At 38.3% G+C, this 23,058-nt stretch overlaps 2 protein-coding genes across 2 annotated transcripts in view; one reads left to right on the forward strand and one right to left on the reverse strand.

Moving 5' to 3' along the window:
- The window catches only part of AOAH (acyloxyacyl hydrolase), a 79,886-nt gene extending 75,977 nt beyond the window's left edge, over positions 1–3,909 (forward strand). The window contains exon 22 of the mRNA XM_086467873.1: positions 3,650–3,909. Within this exon, the coding sequence (XP_086323999.1) occupies positions 3,650–3,778 (129 nt within the window). The 3' untranslated portion in view covers positions 3,779–3,909. The remainder of the gene's footprint in view (positions 1–3,649) is intronic.
- Positions 3,910–8,755: 4,846 nt separating this feature from the next.
- Positions 8,756–23,058, reverse strand: part of ANLN (anillin, actin binding protein) — a 28,250-nt gene continuing 13,947 nt past the window's right edge. Inside the window, exons 15-25 of the mRNA XM_086468013.1 lie at positions 21,875–22,001; positions 21,043–21,091; positions 20,910–20,966; positions 19,404–19,442; positions 18,999–19,020; positions 17,894–18,006; positions 16,104–16,157; positions 13,183–13,269; positions 11,497–11,604; positions 9,290–9,462; positions 8,756–8,879 (exon numbers count right to left, since the gene is read on the reverse strand). Of these exons, the coding sequence (XP_086324139.1) occupies positions 8,756–8,879; positions 9,290–9,462; positions 11,497–11,604; positions 13,183–13,269; positions 16,104–16,157; positions 17,894–18,006; positions 18,999–19,020; positions 19,404–19,442; positions 20,910–20,966; positions 21,043–21,091; positions 21,875–22,001 (953 nt within the window). The remainder of the gene's footprint in view (positions 8,880–9,289; positions 9,463–11,496; positions 11,605–13,182; positions 13,270–16,103; positions 16,158–17,893; positions 18,007–18,998; positions 19,021–19,403; positions 19,443–20,909; positions 20,967–21,042; positions 21,092–21,874; positions 22,002–23,058) is intronic.

Consider the following 23,058-nt stretch of genomic DNA (forward strand, 5'->3'; position numbering starts at 1 on the left):
TCAAGTGAGTTATTGCCCTTCTAGGATTTATTAATTAGCCTTATCCAAACATCCGTCGCTTTAAATCCATTTTTCTTTTCCTGCTAGTATACAGCAGTCTGCTATCAGTATACCAGTATTTGGACTGAGAGGTAGCACTCTGCTCCAAAAGAATGGCTCTCTTAATAAAAAGAAGGGGAAGTGTGAGCAGAGATGATGTTTAAGAGTACACTTGAGAGAGATGATAAACAATTATCTCACTCCTCATACTAGTTTTATTTAAAGTTTTACTTTCTACCAATGTGAATGCTTCTGGCCAGGTACGGTTTCATACCATATAGAGCTCCCTAGAGGGAGAGGATTGATGCCATGCAGCTCATCAAGAGAATGGGGGCTCTTACTTCAATCTCTGCAGCTATTCCCCACTCCTCATGTACAGCTTGACCAATAAATACAACAGATAAGACCCAGCCTGGGCATTTCTACTGAATTTTCTCTCTGAAGGTCTCAAAACACTTGACAAATACTCACAAATTTTTGAATTGAGCAGCGCTCCAAAGAAAGCATAAACATTTTAGTTCTTGCCTTCAGGTGCAGAGAAACTTTGGAGTTTGGCATACAAGAATCACAGTGCTGCTCTCTGCCAAGGCTGAACTGGGAATGTGCTGTGTCCCTAGCAGTGGGCAGCAGCCAATGTCTGATGTCAGCCCCTGGATTTCACCTGTCATTCATCTGCTGTCTCTTTAATTAAAAAAAAAAATAAATCTGATATAAACATGGCAGAAGCAAGTGTCAGAACATATATCCAGTAGTCCAGCAGTCCAGTTATGCAGGAGGGATGTGGGAGGGAATTTCACCTTCCTAACTGAGGCTTGTGTGCTTATCATTGCAAGAACGAAAAGAAAATATGAAAAAAGGCAACACTGCCCCTGTCCCATTAGAAGTATTCTGTTTTTTCATGCAATGGAAAAAGGCTAGGTTAGGACACTGAGGCAGGAAAAAGAAGCCCCCATAGTCCCCACTCCAGGCAGTATTTTATATTTTAAAACTTCTTGAAAGAACACGAAGCGCTCATTCATTTAGTCAGGCCCAGAACCACGTCCCCTTACTGCAAATTTCTGAGGGGCGGGGGGGGGGGGGGGGGGAGAGAGGTTTCCTGCATGTTTTTATTAAGTTACAAAACGTTTGTTCTTGGCATAACTGCACTCCTCTCAAGTTTCAAAGCTAAAATTGAGCTCCATGAGGTTTTTTTCCAAACCACCCAGCTCCAGACATAGGTGGAGGAAAAAATTTACTTTTGACACCTAAAAGCAAAGTGCATCACTCTGTTGTCCTAAGTTCCCATTCTCCAAAGTCCAGCTATGTTGTCCTTTGAAGAAATCTGACTTTCTCTTCCCATTGACTATAGAGCGAGCCCAGGGATTTTCTTCAGCATCTCTTCCTTACTACAAAATTTCACTGCAAATCCTTGTGAATGCCAGATGGCTTCAAGGACATCCCTTCTCTCTAGAACAGCTGATTACTTTGTTTGGATGACAGGGCTATGCACTTCAACAAGACCCTGCACAAATGGCTTCATTTCTTGCTTTTATGACATTATCAGGGAGAATGCGAAAGCCCTGAGTGTCACAAACAGGAACCTGAGATGCTTGGAAGATTCTTAAAGATTATGTACAGGCAGGAAAGCACAGCTTGAGCATGATTAGCTTATCCCTTCTTTTTTTTTTCCCCCTTAAGTCATAGCAAAGAACATTCCAGCCAGGAAAAAATTTAAAAAAGAGAGAAAAAGCTGAAGTGACGCATATCAGATGAGTTGGGTATTTACACTTTGCTGAGAAGCATGCCCATCGCCAGTGTGGTGCGGAATGAGAAAACAGATAGCCAGAAGCTGCTGAAATGACACAGCCACCTCCCAGTCGCCATCACTCAGAGCTCTATGAGGAATGGGTAATATTTCCTTTAAAAAAATTGCTTAGGATTTGTCATATCCACAAAAAATTAATTGCAAAAAGCATAGGAATTGTACCAGATTTCAAAGCACAAGAGCTTCAAAATTTAAAAAAGGCCTATAAGGCAAGTGATTTCTAGTAATTGTGAACCCTTCTCTGGGCCACGCTACTCATACCGAATAAAAACCAGAAATCATCAGGACCACATGAAACAATATCTGAGCAGGACCTACATAATTATAGGGCAGTCTAAGCCCATATGCCTTAAATTGCAGTGAACTTCAGTCTGGACACTGTAGAGCATACCTCCAGTGACACCTTTGCAGAGGGTGCACCATGCAAAGACAACAGTTTTATTAAACAAACCAACCAACTGACCAGCCCTGCTAAAAAACATATGGAAGTCTTAGGAACTTGTGAAGGAGTTTTGGAGACTACCATGACAGAATGGACCACTCTGACAGAGACGGGTCTCAGTCCTGTGGCAGCCATAGGTTGTCCCAGAACAACCATGTTTGGTCACATTAGAGATTGTGACCAGGAGAAAACACGCAATTGCACGATCTCCCCTGTCCCTCTCCCCTGCCCCAAATCCTCCATTAGCTTAACAGGACCTCGAGTGACCACAGTCTAAGAGCTTCCACCCCACAAATGTGTCTCTTTGTACATGAGCTCTGAATAAAAGAAAGTTTTTTGTCCCCCGACCCATCATTACAGCTTCTTTCAAAAACAGGATTTAAGAAGAGCAGCATAAAAATTCCCCAAAGGCTCCAGTCTGTTCCCAAATAATGGTATTTAGTTTGATTCTATAAACCCATCTTGGCCCTTAAAAAAAAAAAAATTTCATTAGCCCTGTTTAAACCTCATAATTACAACCAATGCCAGAGTGAGTTTTAGGGTTGAAAGTAAAGTTACCATACAAACAAAATATAATTGTAGGTCAGAAGTTAAAATAAACACACATTAGCAGGGTGTGAAATGTTGGTTAAAGGAGAAGGCTGTTCTCTCTTCCCCCCTCTCTACCCGTGATGTTTTTCAGCCTGGCAATACAGCAGAAACAATTTCTCTTTCATGCCTAACTTTTGGGGCAAAAACTCCCTGTGAAAGCTGGAGTGGTTCTGATATCAAGGAGAAAAGCTACTTTACCACTTCTGCAGGTCTCATGGAAAAAAGCTCTGAAGACAACCAGCAGCAGGTGCAAACTTAGAGCATCGGAGCTGGGAAGTTTTGCACCTAGATATAATTGGTCTCTTTTTCCTCAACACCCATGGTTTCCTAGCAGAGAGAATATTCATTAGAAGTATCAGAGGCATTTAGGAGCATTAATTCCTTCGGATTTGGAAAAGTTTTATAGATTATATCCAAGCAGTGCTTTTGAAATACTTTCAAAATTTTGGGGTGAAAAAAAAAAAAAAAAAATCAGACTAGAGTTTTTGAATAGAAGTTCATGGACCAGACAGTCAAGAAGCAGCTGGAGACCATCATTAGACCAAATGACTGATGAGGGAGGTGCATATATATGGTCGTCACTGTATTTTTTACTCTTCAGAAGGATTTTCCCCTGTTCAAGCAGCTGGAATGGGGTATTTTCTTTGGTTAGAGGTTATGGTCCATCACGTCCTTATACAGGGGGGTCTTCTTTATGGTGGGTGTCCTAGATGCTGGCATGAAACAACTACATTAGAGGCACAAGAAACTGACGGTATTTGTGCTGTTTGCAGATTGCTGCAGCCCTTGGAACAAGCATTACCTGGCAGAAGGCACTACGTGAATGGCCTCAAGTGCTTGGGAAGGAGAATCCATTCAACGACCAGATTGAAGCTATATTCAAAGATCAAGGCGGACACTGACTTCCAAACTGCCAGAGCCCTGATGGAGTATATGGTGACGCTTTCCAGTGCATTCCATGAAACCAGATGATTAAAGACACACACAATAAAAGGGGGAGGGCAGCTTATCAGAGCCAGTAGCAGTGGACATAACACAACAGCATTCTTATCAGTTTGTATCTCACCTGCACAAGTAGGTTATGCTTTTTCTGTGGAGCTACAAAAATAAAAATCAAAGAATACCTGCTAGCTAGACCATTTATTGTACTGGTTTGCAAATCCCTGTGATTTTTTTTTCCATATATAGCGAACTCTTAGTTCTACCTCCTTTTTTCTTCCCTGCAGAACATTATTTCTGTGCGTTCCATTTGTACTCTTTCAACAGTTAATCTGATCCCAAAAGAGGGGGGGATCCCAAACTCATTATTGCTATAAATTGTGTGTATGTAATTGCCCTGACTGTCAATACATTATTTAGCCCCTATTTGCTTATTAAAATGTGCCAGGAATAACAAAGCACTAGAATTTTGATTTGCCTGGCAGCATTAGCACAGGCTGACTGAACACAGGTTCTCTTCCTCCCCGTTAACAAGACAGCAACTTGACAACCCTTCATGTATTTAAAACAGGTTGGGGTTTTTTTCAACCTTTAATACGTCTTTGCTCTTTCGCTTTCTAACAAATACGATATTCCCAGTCCTGTATCTTTTAAGGGGAATCACTGAAGATACTGGGCAGTCTTTACCTGCTCTACTTCACACACAGACTTGAAGGTTGAGAATTTCTACAGTTTTTTCACCAGCTTATCCAATGCTCTTAGCAGAATACATAAGTAAATATCAAAAAATTAGAGACAGCTCTACCCTACTCACAGCCTTACTGGCGATGAAGGGATCAGACAGCATAAAATGGCATTAATTACCGGCAGAAAAAAAAAAACTGGCAAACAGAAAGTGTTAATTTGGCATAACTAAAACCCACCCAAACTGGCCAAAGCTGCAGCAGACTTGCTCTGCCCTGAACACGTCCCTCGTGCAAGGCTGCGTCACCCACGAGCCAGCTCTTAGGCTGCGGTCCAGACTAGAGGAGGTGGGTGGCCCGGCTGGGCGTGGACCTTCGCACGCTGGCCGTGGCTGTAGGAGACACATCGGCTCAGCATTCGGAACAGGCAGCGGATGACTCGGCTAATGCTGTTCTGACTGAAGCACGTACTATTGCTATCCTAGATCCTCTTCGGTTTCTTAAGAGTACAGTCAGTGTCGCATCTTTTCAAGATGGAAATTCCTTTGGGACAACTGCTAACATTTAAGTAAATATTCAAGTTACCTACTTTAGGAAACCAAAGGGGAATACATTCCCTAATTGAATGATACTAATAGGGCTCCAATTCATTCAAGGCGTTCAGATGTTACCAAACCACCCAGTCTCCCAAGAAACAGTTTCGGCTCCACAGAGGCGTGACTGAGGAAGACCATTTGGCATTCAAAGGAAAAGGAAATGTACCTGCTTCCTGTGCAAACGCTCCCCACCAAACCGCCTAACATTCAATGCACACTGGCCAAGTAGAACACCTGCTATTTTGTATTACCTATTCAGGGTTCCTGTCTCTCATTAAAAACACAAGGACAGAAACAAGTGCATCCACGCGGTTTTACTATAGAACAAGTACAGCACAGTCAATAATTACAGAATATCAGATAATTTTCTCTACACCAAAATACGGAAATGTAGCAATTACATGGGGGAAGGGAACAGTATGTGTTTAGAAGCCAAATTTTCAGGCAATCTTATTGCAAATTAGTGTATTTCATTTGAGGTTGGGATTTAATAACGCCAATTAGGAGTTTTACAAGCTAGTAAAACTGAAATTTCCTCAGCTAAAATAAGCTTCATTGCCCAGAGCAAAGCATTTCCCATTTATAGACTTTCTTATTAGTGAACATCTTGAATTTCTGAACAATGGAAAATGAGCTTTCTTATAAAATTAGGACAGCATCTTCTCAAAGACAACCTGAAACCCCATAGCTGAATCCCAAAGCAAAGCTCTCTGATTTGCCCAGTATAATTGCTCCATGCTTGATATGGGGTCTCTGAGGGACTCCATGGAATGGGCTCACCACTGGCTGAAGGAGCAGTAACCCAACCGCATGCCCTCGTGCCTCTGAGAGGAGCGCTGCAGTTCACATTTAGGTTGTATGCAGGAACTTGATTTGTAACTAACACAGTAACTATGCAAATAAAGATGAATTTTGGGCCTATTAAGCAGTCAGCTTTTACAACCACTATGTCTCTCCATTATTTCAACAAATGCAAACACCAGCTGAAGATCTGCACCCCCAACCATCAGTCACTTACCAGTACCACTAAAAATAAATGTCCTATATTTAAAGAAATGCTGCTGAAAAAACTTTACTTATTCTAGAGCAGTAACGAACAACGAATCTTAGCCTATTCCATCAGTTTAATTGTCTCCCGGTGCTTAAATTGGTTGAAGGTGACAAATGCATGGGGAAAGAGAAATAAACAGGAAAAAAAATTGCTCTTGGAAAGCTAAGTACAGCTCCATGAAACTCAAACTTTATGGCAGTACAAATTTCTAGAAGGAACGGTCTATCAAAGTCTTTTTGGAGGAGAGCTGGAGAGCGTGAGCATGTGAATAGGGGAGGGATTATGTCACTGGCTAGTTCCAATGCACTGCAGATGGGAAGGGTTTTTTTGATGTTATTCTGTTCATAAACTGTTTTTAGAAAACTTTGTTTGAAATCAGACAGCAGGAACTATTCTCAAGGCATAGAACATCTATAGCTACCTGAAGCTGTTTAAATTCACACGGTCTGGCCAGTTCAAAAAGGATCTGCTACAAACATGGAAAAAATATATTTGCCAATGTTTTTGAAAAATTTTCCCAGCTCTCCCTTACAAGAGCAGGGGAAGGCAGGAGGGGAGGAGGTACACAGCAGCACCAGTCAGTGAAGCTGTAACTGCAGGCTTGCTGCTAAGCTGGCGTCACACACTGCGCTGGCTGCAGTAGCACACGTCATTGCCACTGACAGCTTGTGCCTGGGGCTTGCCACCCAGGTCAGTTTTTCTAACTTACATCACCTGCTACACTTTACACCTTTCCTTGATGAGGACAATTGTTCATCTTGGGCAAAGCAGCAGCACAGATCAGTTTCTACACTGAGTAACAGCCCAATTAGCCTAAACAAAAATAAGTCATTCCCTCAGATACATCCAGTTCCATTCTTAACACCTTTCTATGGACTTGTTTCACGATTTTATATTTAACAATTGTTAAGAACATCCACTCGGAAGTTTAAGTAGACAGCCTATCGTGTGTCCACAGCTCAAGCTTGCTCTTCCACTGCCCGTCTTGTATTGCTACTCTGCTGCCGTGTCTGTCACAAGAGAAAAGAACCATCTCTCCTCTCCCTATTTGATGAACCGCTGGTCTCTAGCGGCTTCTGTATGTTCATGTATGTTCCAAGCCCTTCATGGTGGCTGCCCATGGACAATCTGGCCACTACAAAATTTGGTGCTAGCTACCCCTGAGGCATCACATTATCTTCCCAAATCAAGTGGTATTTTGGGATACACGTATTGAATAGAATCCTTTCTTAAACGCTGTGTGGAGTCCAGCTTTTCTTCAGCCTACAAACTAGTATCTCAAACGCATGGATGACATCGCGAAAAAAGCAGAAAGTGTTGTATTCTTTATTTTAAATGAATAAAATAAATCTCAATACATAGTTTGTAAATATTTAAAGACATCTGAAAAAGAAAACTAGATTTAAAGGGAAGTACAAAAGTGGCAGGATGAAAACAGTATAAGCTAACAGAATTTAGTGTTTCAAGTGTGAAGAAAGAACAGCAATAGCAATTTTAAGTATTCTGCTATTGCATTCACAATAGTGAAGTAATGAGATAGCATTTCACTAAGCCCAGTGAAAAGCTGTGAAAATTGCAAGTTTTAACTGAAAAGTTTTGCCATTTTAATGATGGGTCTGAAGTACTGCTTTTATCTGCGTTTACAGACATGTCTATGAGAGGGAGGAAGACCCATAGTTTTGGCCAGCGGAGTATTAGTTGGTACATAGCAGCTTCGTAGTCTTTAAAAAAAAACAACCAAACACGCACTTTTACAACCTATTCCTGATTTTCAAATGGAGCTTTCAAATGGAAAACATGAGACCCAGGAAATACTGACATATACAACCCTAAACCTCTTTTTTTTTTCCTTTTTTTTTTCTTTATATAGCAGTCCTAACAAAAATATGCCAGACCTTTCCTTTCTATCAAAGTGCAATATATTTCATACATAATTCCACACCTGTAAACCACATAGTATACATGCCATGCACTTATCCATACCAGTTTGTATGAGAAATTGCAAAAGAAGTATGAATATATTGTGCATGTCTCTTGTTCTGACCACAAGGACACTGTGCCAGCAAGAAATACCTATATTGCATGTTGCAGAATAAAATTTACAAGTAAGTTCTACGCCCGATCATTACAAAAAAAAACAACTAACCCTTTAATATTAAATCTTGTGCTTCAGCACCATCCTTGTTAGAGAACTCTGAGCTGTTGTGTTTCAGGGAGCTGAGTTAGCTAGTAAGCTTGGTTTTTTGCTAGCTTTCCTCCCCCTTCCTGCCCTGAAGTGTGATTTCCTGCAATAATTTAGTTGTTTAAAGAAGAGAACGTACTTAGCTAAAAAAGACTTCCAAAAAAGGAGTTACATAAATATTTAGCACATTTAGAAACAGCTAATTGCTTCCTACCATACTCCAAAGCTTGGAAGTAAAGAGTTTCAAAATTCTTAAAGTGAAATAAAAATACTGCATAACATAGTCCTGTATAATGTTAAATACTCTCTCAAATTTAAAGCATAAGTGACCCAGAGGACTTCCCACATTTTCATTCAAGGGTTTTTTTTTGTGTGTAGTTTATGCAAGTTTTTGCATACATATTTTATTCGTATTTCCCTTTCAGAGTTTAAAGCTTTCCAATAGGTTTGTAGCAGGCATCAGGCTGCCACATGCGGAGGTCAACAAGGACTTGGTTGAGCTTTTGCATCCAAAGGTTACGCTCTTCTTTAGTATCGGCAGACAGCCAGTTCCTAAAAGGCAAAGAATCCAATGGATTAGATACGTCTTTCTCTGCCTCTACTTACTTATTCTGAAAAACGTCAAGCTGATCATCCACGGAAGCCCAAATAGCAGGGGAAAAAATAATGTGGATTGTATTCCACAATCCTGCTACCAAGCTACCTGGCATTTCCACTTCTGGAAAAGTTGAGTTCTTTGTCCTCAGGAGACCAAAATGGGACAGCAAGACAAAATGTGACTAAAAGCGAACCAAACAGTTCAAGTGTCATCCCAAAGCCTTAACATTTAAATGAGCTTTGCACTGGCTTATCGAAGTTGTAAAGCTCCTACGTTATTAAAACTATCACTTGAAGCAAAACACCCCTCACCTCACACACACATCCCATAACCTTCCACAGCCTGCATGATTTTATCTACTCACTTTGTAACACAGAGCGTGTCTCTGCATTGGCTGACCAGAGTCTCTCTGTCATCTTCCCTCTGAGGTCGGACAGTTATTAGCTCAAAAGTGTTGGGACGGGCACAGAACTCCCTGTTGGCAGGTTCAATCTGATGATTAGTGCAGTTCGCCAAGTTTATCCGGCCCAAAGGATGCTGAAAGCGAAGTCAGTTCATCAGTCAAGAACACTGCAATTGAGTAATTCTGAACAACATATGCTTTGACAATTTTTGCCATATTGAAATCCCCCAAATCAAGTACTCCATACAAAAAGACTGATTTCACTTTTTGTCTTCAAGGCCTATAGCTGAAGCAAGATAATATAGACAATAGAACATGCCCTGCTCAACCAGGTGCAATACAGCTAACAAATCCATCCCTTACCAAAGGCTTAGGCTCTAGAAAGATAAACCCCTCCTTTTCTTTACTCCTTAAAAAAAAGCCTTAACTCTTAAATTCAAGAGAACTTTATAATAAAATCCAAACTGATAAGAGTAAACCCTGTCAAAGCTTACAGAAAACAAGCACTTAGAGGCACTTGCATCATTCTTATCAAAGCCTATAAGCATATGGATGCATTTTCAAACATGCAACTGAGGCACCCAAGTGCCAAGTCCAGCTGCTTTAGCTCCCTCTATAGTTGATAGCTAGGCCCCTTCAAAGACCATTTCAAATTTCAAGGCAGTTCTCTTTCTGCTGACTAGAGAGGCTCAGCTGTACACCTAAAGTTAGTTACAGAGCTTGCCTCTGAATCTTCACACTTACAGAATACCTCATCAGGGAAACCCCTAGCTGCTCTTGGCTTGGAGAAGGATTTGCTATTTATTGGGCACGTTCACTATATTATTCCATAAATAGTTAAAATAACCTAAGTTACAGGAAAAAGGATAGCTCCCTTTCAAAGGCCATTAAGAAACAGGCTGCATGTTGGCGATGTACGTACAGCCATGGGAAATTTATTTTTAAAAAAATTCCACAATTTAAAGCAATCATTGCCCAATAACAACATTTCTGAGCTACATCTATCTCTGCATGATAGAACGTCTATAGTAGGGGTAAGGGGAGGCATTTCATAACGATAGAGTTTAACATTGCTGAAGATGATAATGTATCAAAAGAATATAGCTGACCCTTTCTCAGAATGACAGTGAAACAAGTCTAGAAGCTTTTCAAGGGCAGAACCTGGCAAACAAACCAAAGCTGCTTTCTTGCAGACAAAAGCAGAATAGGAACCTTTTTCTTGCTTAACTCAATTTTTTTGCCTATCTTCCATTACACTAGGCAGAGATTTTTCCCCTCTCTCCTGGCAGGGAAAGAAAGTACATTGATATATTTTGGCAATGTCAACTATCAGCATATGGTCGTCTTCTGTTAGCAGGGAAGAAACTAAACTCAGGCATCTGGATTGGCACAGAAGACCCAAAAGGACCAGAGTTTGGGAAAAAAAAAAAAGTGCTCTGCCAATAAACAAGCAAGTGTTTAATGGTAAATTGCTTAAGTGAGTCAGAAAAAACGTCTTGAAAGCAGCCTTTAAAGGGACCTGGAAATATTTCAGTACACACTACAAGAACAAGCTAAGGACACAAGAAGGTTCACCCCAGTGACAGATGAGCCTCCAATTTGTCTCATTAGCCAGACAATAACTTAGGTTCCTGTGAGAACCATTTAAAAAGCACCAGTTTCAGCTCTAATGTGGAGCTGCAAGAAAACAATGACTGCAAATAAGATAGTCCATAATTACAGCTATGCTTCTGCAATACAGAAGGATTGCCCACTCCAATTCTTTACCATACTAAGTGTTAAAATCATTATTTCGTCTAAGACTTAAGGCAACTAGATACAGTCTGCTTATTAAGCTGTACAAGTCTGATCAATTTCAACTAAGTAATTAGTCATTTGACAAGCACAATGGAAAGCCTTAAGACTAGAGGGGAAATTAAATATGGATCTTCCTCCACTTTTCCCCTTTCCCATTAGATGAAATTGTCAGTTTCTAAGTTTGCCCTGATTTAGGTCATATTTATGAAGACAAATCCCCTTCATTCCCCAAGAAACTTTATGAGCTTGAATCTCATGCTGTGAATATACTTACCTGTTTTAAGCCTAAATGTTACTGTCATTAAAAGTGAACAGCTAGTTCTGTAGGGTACTACAGAACTTGAGACTTGAGCTTTATAAAACAGCATTACCTTTCGTTTTTCATCATCCGGGTATGTCCAGTAAGATATACAATTTCCAGACAGCACACACCAGCGCCTATGCCATGCTCCGAATCCACTAACATCTTCGAACATAGTCTTTAAAATAAAAATAAATTTAAAAAAATTAGACTGAGGTAGCATTATACTTTGAGCTTGGTCTGTACTCAACTATTTTTCTACCAAAATGGTTCTGCAAGTACAGTCCTTCATAGGAGTAAATATAAGAGAAATAAAAAAATATATATTAGGAGAGACTTCTATTAGTACAATATATTTATTTTCCAGATAGCATAGAAAATGGACTTATGCCGTCAATCTCAAGCTTGCAGCCTTTCGCTCAAAACGCACCTATCACTGCTCTTTCAAATTACCACATTTTCATGTTGACAGTCGTAAGCATTCCCATTATTTTAAGATAATGGAGGGTTACTTACACCAGATACAGGATGAACGGTTCACAAAACATGTATTCATCTAACCTAATTTATTATGATTAGGTATTTAAGTCATCTTTGATTTACCATTCAGGATTACAAAATGTTTGGCTGCTCTACAGGCTACACTCAGGAGTCCAGTCAGTTTAAAAGAAATTAGAAATTGATTTTTAAATGTTTGTGTTGGCAGTTATTTTGCTGGATGCAGGATTATGCCAATTTCAAGCTCCATTTCCTTAGTACTGGGATGGAAAGTTCAGTATCTGACTTCTGTTCCTGATCCTTCTTGAACTTGTACAGAACTTTTTTTTTCCAGTTAATTTTTGTGTTGTGTTTTTCACTCTTCACAATTCAGATTAGAATTTTTAATGGTGCAGGGAGTTTCCAAACCCTTACTCTGAAAACATTTAATATGGATGTGCACCATTCTTCAGGTTTTTACATATTGCATAGTAGAAGTAAACAAGGACTTTCTTAAATTAGTACACAAAAACATGGGATAGCAAATACCCTAAGCATGTGAAATGTTTGCATCTAATGAAATCTGTTCAACTTCAATTAAGTAAAAGGAAAGGAGACAGAAAGAACTGCTTGAAGAGCGACTAAAGAAATTCTGTCATGGGTTTCCAAAACCACCAAAATAACAGCAAATGTTAACATTTTGCTGAAGTATTTTCACAGCACATTGACTGCCATCTGCTGGACACGACCTCACCAGCTCCATCTATTAGGCCCAAGTATCAGCTGCGTTTTTTAAGTCCAGTTTTAGAGAGAGAAGTGCTCAAGATGTTTCTCAAAAAATACTGTCACTTCTTTGTAAGTCAAAGTCTGTGAACATCATCAGAGGGGAATCGTTTTCTAGGGAGAATTTGTTTTTACTAGACAAAACCAAGATCCAAGTCATCCTGGTAAAGGTTTCTGGCAGAGAAATTAGAATCTCATCTTCTCATCTCACATTACAGATTATAGGAAGAGAATATTAACTGAAGTTTAGAACAACAAGTGAACAGTGTTTAGAAGAAAAAGATATACAAACTCCTAAAAGGTAGCTTTAATTTAGGCATGTTTAGAAGATAAACTAGGAAAGTTTTGAGGTCTAGTTCAGAGGGGGGCAGGGGGGGAAAATCAAGCCAGTTTTTAGCTTCACAATCACTACGAATACATGTGTGAAGTTATAAAAGTGACTACATCTAATGGGATCTGTAATTTCCAAGAAAGGAATCTGAAGTGAATAGCTTACCAAGAACCCTTTCTCTTCCACAGAGGAGTCCACCTGACATTTTAACTTCAGATATATATGACCTTCCAAAGGAGACAAAAAAGGAACCTGCAAAAAGTAAAACAATTAGTCATTTAATTTTGACACCTCTCAACTAACAGTTCAAGCAGGCCACCTGCACAAGGATGTTAGCACTGTCTTGTTCTTAGGATCTTCAGCCGCAAAGAAGTGATCAGTCTCAAGCAAGACAGCAATAATCACTTTTTGTTTCAAGTTCATTTAGAAGCTTTTCAAGACTTATTTGCTTATTAGTTTGCTCAGGATGTATGCACAGATATGCTTCTATCTAGAAAAACAGGCTCTCCAAGCATGGTTAAAAACAATACGAGACACCAGTCCACATCCTGTAAGCTTCTGCCTCAGTCTGACATTAAGTTGTTTGGAAAATATCAAAGTGGGCTTAAACAGGATTGGTACTATGATGCCACAGGCATTTTTAGCAGATACTGATGTAGTAGTGCCTACTCAGATAAATATTTGTGGAAGAAAAATAGAAGGGGAAAAAAAATGAAAGCCGTTCTTCTCAGCTGGCACTCAAGGTGTTGAAGAACAGTGATAAGTCATTTTAACAAAAGAGGTTCCAAGCCCTATCTCCTACCACTGAAAGGAAAAGCAGCTTAACTACTGTACCAGGGATTGGTTAAATGGTTATTCAATATTCAAGAGTTTTGAGGAAGAGCCTGCAACAAGGACTGCCTTTGGACTTCCCCCAATCCCTCCACACATAGCACCCCATTACATCAAGTGCTCCCACTACTACTGTCAAGAAATCACATCCCTTTTTTTTTTCCAGATGGAAACTAAGAGACAAATTGCTAATTCAACAAGCCAGTAGTGATCTGCAGGGCATTCTACATACCATATTTTGTTGCTAATCTGAATAAGAAATACTGAGAATCTTGCAAAAAAAAAAAATCAGAAACATCAGTGCTTTGTCTCACTAGGGAAAAAAAAAAAAAAAACAGAAAAGTTGATGGTGGTTCTCAAACACAAAGAAAGAACCGTTTGCCAAGGAACAGATGTGTGTATACAACAATGAAGAAGCTTTTAGAGTAATGGGATGTCTATCAAACAGAATTAAATTTTGCTAGTAGTTAAGATGAAAAAAAAGCAACCCTCAGCAGTTAAAAGTGTACATCTGTAGGCCTCAGTGAACCCTGTAGAACACTGAAACAGATGTTAGGGTTAGAAATAGATGGTCTTTGAATGGTAGGAATACTGCAGCTTCCTCCCAGACACGATACACATGTGCACAAGCAGATGATTAAATCATTTTTATATGTTAGATCTACTCAACTAGGACAGCGTGCATGGCCTGTTCGTGTCCTTGGCCCTACAGTGTAGCACAGCAAAATTTTGAGCACCAGGCAAGAGTCTGCATGACCATTTGAGAAGCAAAAATAGTAAAATGTTTCCACATCATGAAATTAATGGCATCAGTCCTGGATTTTTATCAAAGACAACTATAACCCTACATGCTACACCAGGGAACATTGGCTTACATACTACCAAACCACAGTAAAATCCACTTCCGAATGAGGGCCTCAAGGAAGTTTGGCCAATTCCCCACTTCAAGTTTGTGGTTTTTGCATTCCTTTCTAATTTACATCAGGACAGAAGACTCTGCTTTGTGGATTACAAAGTTTACCAGTGAAGAGCCCTGTGACAGCAAAGCCAAAAGGCTGTATAACAAACAGAACATATCGGCTATGCAGAGCCTACACCACCGTTACTGATTACTAAAGCAAGTCTGGAAAAACCCTCCTATGCACATAACAAGAATATACCACATTCTTGTCAACAATATATCCCTTTCAAAGGCAAGTGGAGTGGAGGTGGTGGAAAGAAAGCAATTTGTTGAATATCCAGCTATATGGAAAAAAAACTAAAGCCCATGACTAGGCTAGCTTGCATTCTAGTGTAGTCATTCAGATACCTACCATAGGAAGTTGGCTTACTGTCACAGAAGATTATCTTTAAAGATACCCAAGATAACTCTGAAGAATTTGCAAAAAATTGGTTTCTTAGGAGACTTTTTATTACAAATAGATGATAAGTACTAAAATTATTACCTGTTTAATTTTGAGAAAAAACATAAAGTTATCCAAAACTCTTCTGAGGGATCTGAGTTAGCTATTAACTAAAACAAAACTATTTTCAGATATTAAAGACCAATCACTTTTTAAGTATATCAATTTACATAATTCTTAAAGCCAAAAATGTATACAACAAACAAAATATTTTAATTGCACATTTGTGTACAAATAAGAACCTCAAGTTTTAATATGTTTAGTACTTTTAAAACTTCAGTTCTTTATGATTGCTTTTTGCTTAAAAAACAAAGGTCTTGATAGGTCTGGACAGAACAAGGTCTTAATAGAATAAGAAACAAGATGTTTAGTTCCTGAGAGATTTCAATTTTCTTCAGTGGCAACAAGTCAAGTTAAACCAACATTTAGGCGGCCAATCATTTTTCCCTGGCCCTCTGCAGAGTAGCTGGTTCTATGTTCTGTGCAGCTCATCAAGAAGTCAGCTCAAATTTCCTGACTAGCAATCCTTAAGAGATGCGTCTATTTGTTTTGAAGTAAGAGAAACCCTCCTCTAGCAATCTAGGAAGACAAGTGACACATGCTAGTTAAGGAAAAACTCTAGGTGGCCTAAATAACTTTGAGTTCCAGCAGCACGCTTATTATTGTAAAAGACAGTAAGTCCAATTCTGCAAGTCTCAAAGGCTCCTAACATCCCGTACTTAGTAACTCTCTATCAGCATTTTCTTCGAAAAATTAAAAAAAAATACCGCAAAAAGGCCAGACAGACATGAGCAACACGCAGTAGGAAGGAGTTTCTCATTTTAAGTTAAAAACTTAAAGGATCATAGCAACCTTGTCCTGGAACATACATCCCAACAGCTCTTTTTCCTCCCCTTCAAAATTTATCTGGGGAAAAAAGAAACACGCTCAATGCAGTTAGTGTAAAGTTAAGGTTTATAAAAAAAGGACAGAATTATATGTAAGTACATTTTTGTCCTTTCTACCCCGAATTTTAACAGTGCACGTAAAAGGGAGAAATGAAACTCAAAAAACCCACTGTGGCAGCAGTTTGTTCTGTATTAGAAACGCCTGGAGCAAGTTAAAAAGCAGCTATTTGGTTCAGCCACAGACAAAGTCAAAACTGAAGCTCTACAGAGATGCTAACTTCTTTTTTGTGTCTGTTAAATTATCTGATGAAAAGGGGAATTCTTATTCACAACTGTTGAAGTTTGTATCTGGAAAGAATCAACCAAGTGATGGTTTCTCTGGAATTTTATTTGGACCCCGTGCTTGTGCTACAGTTTACTAGTCCAGTCCAGTGTCCTGTCCTAAAGAGTAAACTAAAATATTTCAAATCCAGATTGCTGAATATAATGTAAAAGCTGGTTTCCAAAACTCCAAGAACAAGGGGCTTCCAGCAGCCAAGCCATAGAAGTAAGATTTCTACACATAGTTCTGGTTAAGAGGAACATTTTATGGTGAAGAACCAAATCTGGTACTTCTGAAGTCCGCACTGTCAGTAACAGCAGTGCAATTCAACCATTAAGTTCCATGAGCTGTTTGAGTACAGGAGTCTGCTTCTATCTGCAAAAAGTAAAACTTCTAAAAAGTAAGTTGGGATAATTGCAATACTTTGGTTTTAATCTTATGCATGAACACCATCAATTCTTGAGATCTCTCATCAGAAGCTATAACTGCAATACTGCTACCATCACAATAAGATTTAATTAGCCAAGAAGAAAATTTATTCTTATGCTGCTGTTTGGACAGATAAAAGCTTAATTTAGTACTATCATAAATCGTAGCAACTTCTGAATTAATTTCCGTTAGCTTAGGATAGCTGCTAGCATAAACACCTATTAAAATAGGTTTTGGGTATAAGGTGTTACAAGGTTAGAGATTACAATGAATGTAAAAATGTACTTTTTAAATTCTATTGTTAAAAGCCAATAAACATTCTGTTTAGACAAGGAACTAATGGTATAAAACTCAATAATAGCTCTCCTTCAAACAAATCTTAAGATCATTTGCTTCTATGAATTTAATTGGGATATGAAAGGAAACTCATACTCCTAATTATATCCAAAGGGCAATTTTTAAGTTAAATGCAGAAAATTTCAAATACTTCATTATCATTAAAACACACTTAATGTCTTATTTAGTGATAACTGCAAGACCGTAAGGAGCAACAAATAATATGAAGACCAGGTACAGAGATGCCAACTGCATACATCATTTTTTTTTGTCATGAAAGCAAATCAGTAACCAAATGACTTCATTATTTTTGCATAACCATACTCTGCATTGAGCTACAGAAAAGAAAGAACATCTGGCATAATAATGGAAGTCTTTCTGGTGCATCTCAAAATCACATTTCAGTCATATGAAATTAAATAAGAGTAGCAACAGCCATGCATAATGTGGGGTTTTTTTGGTTTTTTTTTTTTTTTGTTTGTTTGTTTTGTTTGGGTTTTTTTGTTTGTTTTTTTTTTTTTTTTTTTACACACACACACACATATATAAACACCTACATGTTTCATTCCTAGGATGTTAATTTCACCTGAAAACAATAAACCCAGACTCATTCGGTTTTTTAGTAGTATGGAATTACCTTTGGATTAGTAACCAATAATTTCCATTACCTTGTCCAGCGCAAATTTGGCATTTCCTACAGAAGACAGCGATAGCTTATGGGATCCAACAAGGATGAAACTAGTAGTACGTACAGCATTAGGGCCACCTGGACTGGCCATGGCTGTGGGGAAAGAAGTTAAAATCAAGACGTTAAAGTCAAGATGTAACACATCACACAATCAGGCTGCTGAAAGATTTAAAAAGGCTTAATTTGACTACTGTATGCACACCCTACTCAGCAGAAGCACTCTCTGCAGCGCAGCCCAGCAGACCATTCAGACAGGATCTTGGTGCACACCGTTCCTCCTCAGTAGATCTTTACTTTCAGAAAGAAGTTTTGAAATATTCACAAAGGAGAAGCCAAAGCATTTAAAGTCTCAGGGGGACAGAGCGCTCTAGGGTACTACAAAGCACACATGCTCTGCAGTAGGAACTTGACTTTCAAACCTCTTAACCTCTTCTCAACTGATACACTGCAGTCTTCCAGAATTTGTACGCTTGTATTCCTCTTTGCACTTATATCAATAGAAACAAGCACTGTAGCTCAGGCACAGGAAACTGCCTGGTTGCAGCAGCATAGTATACATTCCACAGTTAGTTCATGAGCTCCTTACTGCTGCAATTTGTACTAAAGCTAGCTCAAATACCTCAAACTGTAGTTGGGCAAGTGTATAACATGTTTTTATGTAGTTAGAAACACTCAGAGATGCTTTTCTTCTCCCCCAAGAGTCAGAAATACATAAACATGTTAAAAACAGTTCACACAAGCAATACTTCAGAATCTGTTCATATTTTCAAGTTTACTCTGTATTATGTTGTTGCCATCAGACTCCAGTTTAAGATCTTAAAGTTCGTCTGAGTTCACTTTTTCAGGAAAAGAATGTAAATCACAGGCATCTGATACCAGACACTAGTTTGATTTTGTGAAGAGACCTTCCATTAAATATAATGGTAACCCAGATATAAACATATGGCCAGTTTCTGGGCTGGCAAACTGACAAAATTCTGTTTATGACTCCCAAACTATCATCTGTTACAAGTATTGTTTATTGATATACTGCTTTAGCCACCCAATGTAGATTATTCATCTTGGCATGTTCAGATTTTACTTACCCGGAGTAAGAAGGCTGCTTTTCTAGAAAGAGAGAGAAATTAAAAAAAAAATTAGTACAAAAGTAATTTCTGATATTCTCTAGAGAAGACTAAGCCAGGTTAGAAAGAAGCTAGATCTCAAGTACTTAAAAAAAAACCCAGAACAACCAACCAACCAAATCTTGAAAAGAACGTCCAAATAAATGGGTAGTAAAAACCTGCATATTTCCAGCATTACACATTTAGAGCTGTTACCTATTTCTTGAGCTGATGGCTGGAGAGTTTGGTAGAAGGCTGGACATTTTATAGCATTTCAAGTAAAGGACACAAAATGCCTACTACGAGCACAGCCTTATTCAGTGTGAGTGCGTGGCCCTTGGAAGTGGTCATAACCAGATCTTGTTATAATATTACATTTATACTTACAGAGGTAATAGAAGTTAATAATCTCTTAGGAGTGATAACCTACAAAAGAATACAAGATAAATGCATTCGCTACCGAATTTGTCCATTGCATTAGCATGAAAATTAGACAATAAAACTACTGATGGCTTATCTAAAATTTTGAACGGATACTAGTCGTTGTAACAAGAAAGTCTCAGTTTTTGACTGAATGTAACTTATTTTGGTGGAAGAAATGCTACATATCAAATATTTACTGTAGAAAAATTTAAGTATGTATTATCTTGGGATGGACAGCATGCATTTGAAAAAAACAATCTTACTAGACCTTTTTCCTTCGTGTCATAGTGTTTCAAAGCTACATTTACTTATTAAAGATAAGAGTTAACAATACAAGCACAGAGATGTTCAATGTGCTACTGTTGTACGTTAGCTCCATTCTCAGGTGAAAAAATCTCAAAGTTTAAGTAAGACTGTATATTAAACATGAACTGGAATTATGTACTCAATTATGTACTCATCTATCCTTGAAGCTGAAAGACAAGTGTAAGAAGCTTGTCAAAAAGCAGATACAAGTTATAGGTTTGCCATCAGAAACCTATAACCCCACATCAGCAACTTTACCTGCAGTGGCACAAAAACATTCAGTTTTAAGTAAAGATTCCTCTAAACTACAGCACAGAAGAGAAAGAAACCCTGGACTTCAAACTGGTTTTATTGGTGGATAGGTGGAAGCATACTTTCACTGTGCCAGATGAAAGTAAAGGTTAAAGAAAGTTCCTATTTCTGTTTGCAGAGACAAGACTTAAGTTCTCATGGTTTGAAAGACCTCCAAGTTTCTTGTTTTTATTAAGTGCAGATACCTTGACAAGGAGGAAATCAGACCTAAAATCATTAATACACTGTGTGCTCAGCTATTGGAACGACAAGAGAAAGAAAAAAAAGAAAACACCCAAACACCTCCAGAAAGCCTCTGGCTTGTTTGAGGTTACAAAGCCTTAAAGCACAAACATTTGAAATGTGCACCCTATCCAAGCTGAAATGTTTATACCCAAGGAGTTATTAAAACAATATTACCTTTAAAAAATAAGCATCTAGTGCTTTTAACTTAACACTGGGAAGAAATAAAAGTGTTGCAGTTGATTAATAGAACCTCTAAGACAAATCCAACTGCAGGGTAGGGCATATTGACTGGTGTAGTTTAAGCAAAGTGGAGAATAAGGGCACTAAGTCACTATCAGAGGCACCATGCCTAACAAATAATTTTGCAAAGCATAGAATTTTTGCAGAACTAGTAATAAGACTTCTCCTTGGCCTCAAATAATTCAAACTCAACCAAGTGCTGCAGGTCTAATCTAGTAATAGCTGCAGTACTCAATAAGTCATCTGTCATTGCAGATGTTCCAAGAAAGAACAAGAGCAAAAGCAAGCAACAGATTGTCCAAGACTATTAGTCAGTTCTCCCTGAACACTGCAGTCTTCCCAATGTACCTTCTGTTGAAATACAACATATTTTCACGTTTCATTTACCTTAGATTTATTTGTCTTTTTCCTTTTATCAGTGCTTGTAACTTCTTTTCTCTGTACCTGTAAGGCAAGAAGTTATTAAGAAAGTACAACACATTCTCCCTTACATGTCCTCTTGACAGGAACTAATACATACCAAACTGTAAACTTCTATATTTATTTCAAAGTCATTTGACACGTCGTGCCTAAAAGGGAGGAGAGGGAAAAAAATAAGTTAAACACAGACTAAAACAAAAAGAGTTTTTTGTTTGGGTTTTTTTGGTTGTTGTTTTTGTTTGTTTGTTTTTCAAAGTTGCTCTTTATTACTTCCCTCCTTCCGCTCCTTAAAACTGTGCGGGGAGCAGCTAGGTTCTACAAAAGAGAAGCTTAGCCCTAGTGCTGACTAATAGCTAATCTTTTACTAGTAAGTCATAGTTCGATCTTGCAAGCCAATAGGGCTGTTTAAGATCCTTTCACTTCTACAACAGTACTCTTCAGTGCAAGCAGCATTGCTGGTTTTAAGCCTTTAAAAAGGGAGTTTGCATATTCATTTTGGAAGACTTTTGCTAACATCTGTTTGAACTCACAATACCTTTTTAGCTAACATATGGGAGTTGAAGTTTTAGTTTTATGAGTACTATTTTTCCAGATACCAAAACCAAATAGCTATACAAAATGTTAGTTGCTGCAAAAGAGAAACACATCATCTCAGAGCTATCCATCTGTCATTGCAGGTGTTGCAGGAGAGAACAAAAGCAAAAAAAAAAGCTTAGAGATAAATTAGCTGATGGATGGCAGAATAAGTCTAGATTGCTCTTTTGAGAGAAGCACATTCCACCTATTTCTTGAAGCAGGAAATACCCATACTGCAAGATCTCACCAGATTTGTTTGCAGAACATGACATCCTTACAGGAAGACTTTAAACGTTTTTATGCATGCTCCACCATCAGAGTTGAAAATGGTTCCAAAACAGTGTCTTTATACTTACATAGTAAATGTTGTACTAAAAGTAAGAGCATCTCCATTCAGGGAGCTGGCAGTACTTGCTAATGGAGTTGCAACCATGTTTTCTGCTCCAGATCTCAGTATTATTACATAGTAGTAATTTGCTGCTTCTGTAAATACATATTAGATGGTTTTGTTAGCCAAAGGTGTCCAAGTGTATAAAACCCCTCAAGTACTGCATTGCCGTTAAACATATAACCCCACTTAAGCACTTGGTTACAGTCAAGATTTGCTTATGAACTTTCCAAACAAGTTTTTTTTTCCCCTACTGTGTCCACTAGTAAGACTGTCTCCACAAGATTAACAACTGGTTTGAGTGCTCTGTTGTATAGGACAAGTCACAGCTTTCAGAACATCTGTTGCAGAAGCCAGCACACTGATTTGTACTCTTTATATTTGATGTTCTCTTCAGAGGTGAAAGTGATTAATAGAGCTTCTGGTACACAATGTATAGCAAATACTGCATTTCCCAAATAAAATTTTAATGACAAATAGTTCACAGTTGTTTCGACAATTTGGTTTTGAGAATTATGGATAGAAACTAAACTTAGAGATTTGTAACCATTAGAGAGGCTTTCTTATAGGAGAGATGAATTGTCTCAAGCAACAAGAACTGTAACATGTTGGGAGTGGGCAGGGGGTGGCAAATTAGGTCAGATATTTAAATTTATATTCTTAGCTGTGGTTTTATTTGAAGATATAAAACCCACACTTTGCATTTCATAGGGCAGTTAAACAAGAAAGAATACAGATGAATTCATTAGTAGAAATTTTGCAAGCAGTATTAAACAAGACTTTCTCCAATGACTTTTGTCCTCAACTTTCAGGGAGGTAATTAGTAACTTGTCCAGCTACAATCATATTCTGTGGAATTATATAAAACGGCACTGGTTACTGTGGGCTTGCAGATTCTTTAAACAACTGCATGACAGAAGCTTACTATGCTCCAAGATAAGCCTCTAGACCTACAGAAAGATATTGTCAGATATTCTTCTGGAACAAAAGAAACAACAAATCCCCATTTTAATGCTTTAATGACTTAAATATGACAAGATAATGGAAGACTAGTCTTTGTAAATTAAGTAATTTTTGGATGTTAACAGAAGGACAAAAAACCCTAGAGGCTTAATGAGCACTTCACACAAACACAGAGGTCAGAATTTACAT

The sequence above is a fragment of the Leptosomus discolor genome, chromosome 7, assembly GCF_034619465.1.
Source record: "Leptosomus discolor isolate bLepDis1 chromosome 7, bLepDis1.hap2, whole genome shotgun sequence".
Taxonomy (NCBI): Eukaryota; Metazoa; Chordata; class Aves; order Leptosomiformes; family Leptosomidae; genus Leptosomus; species Leptosomus discolor.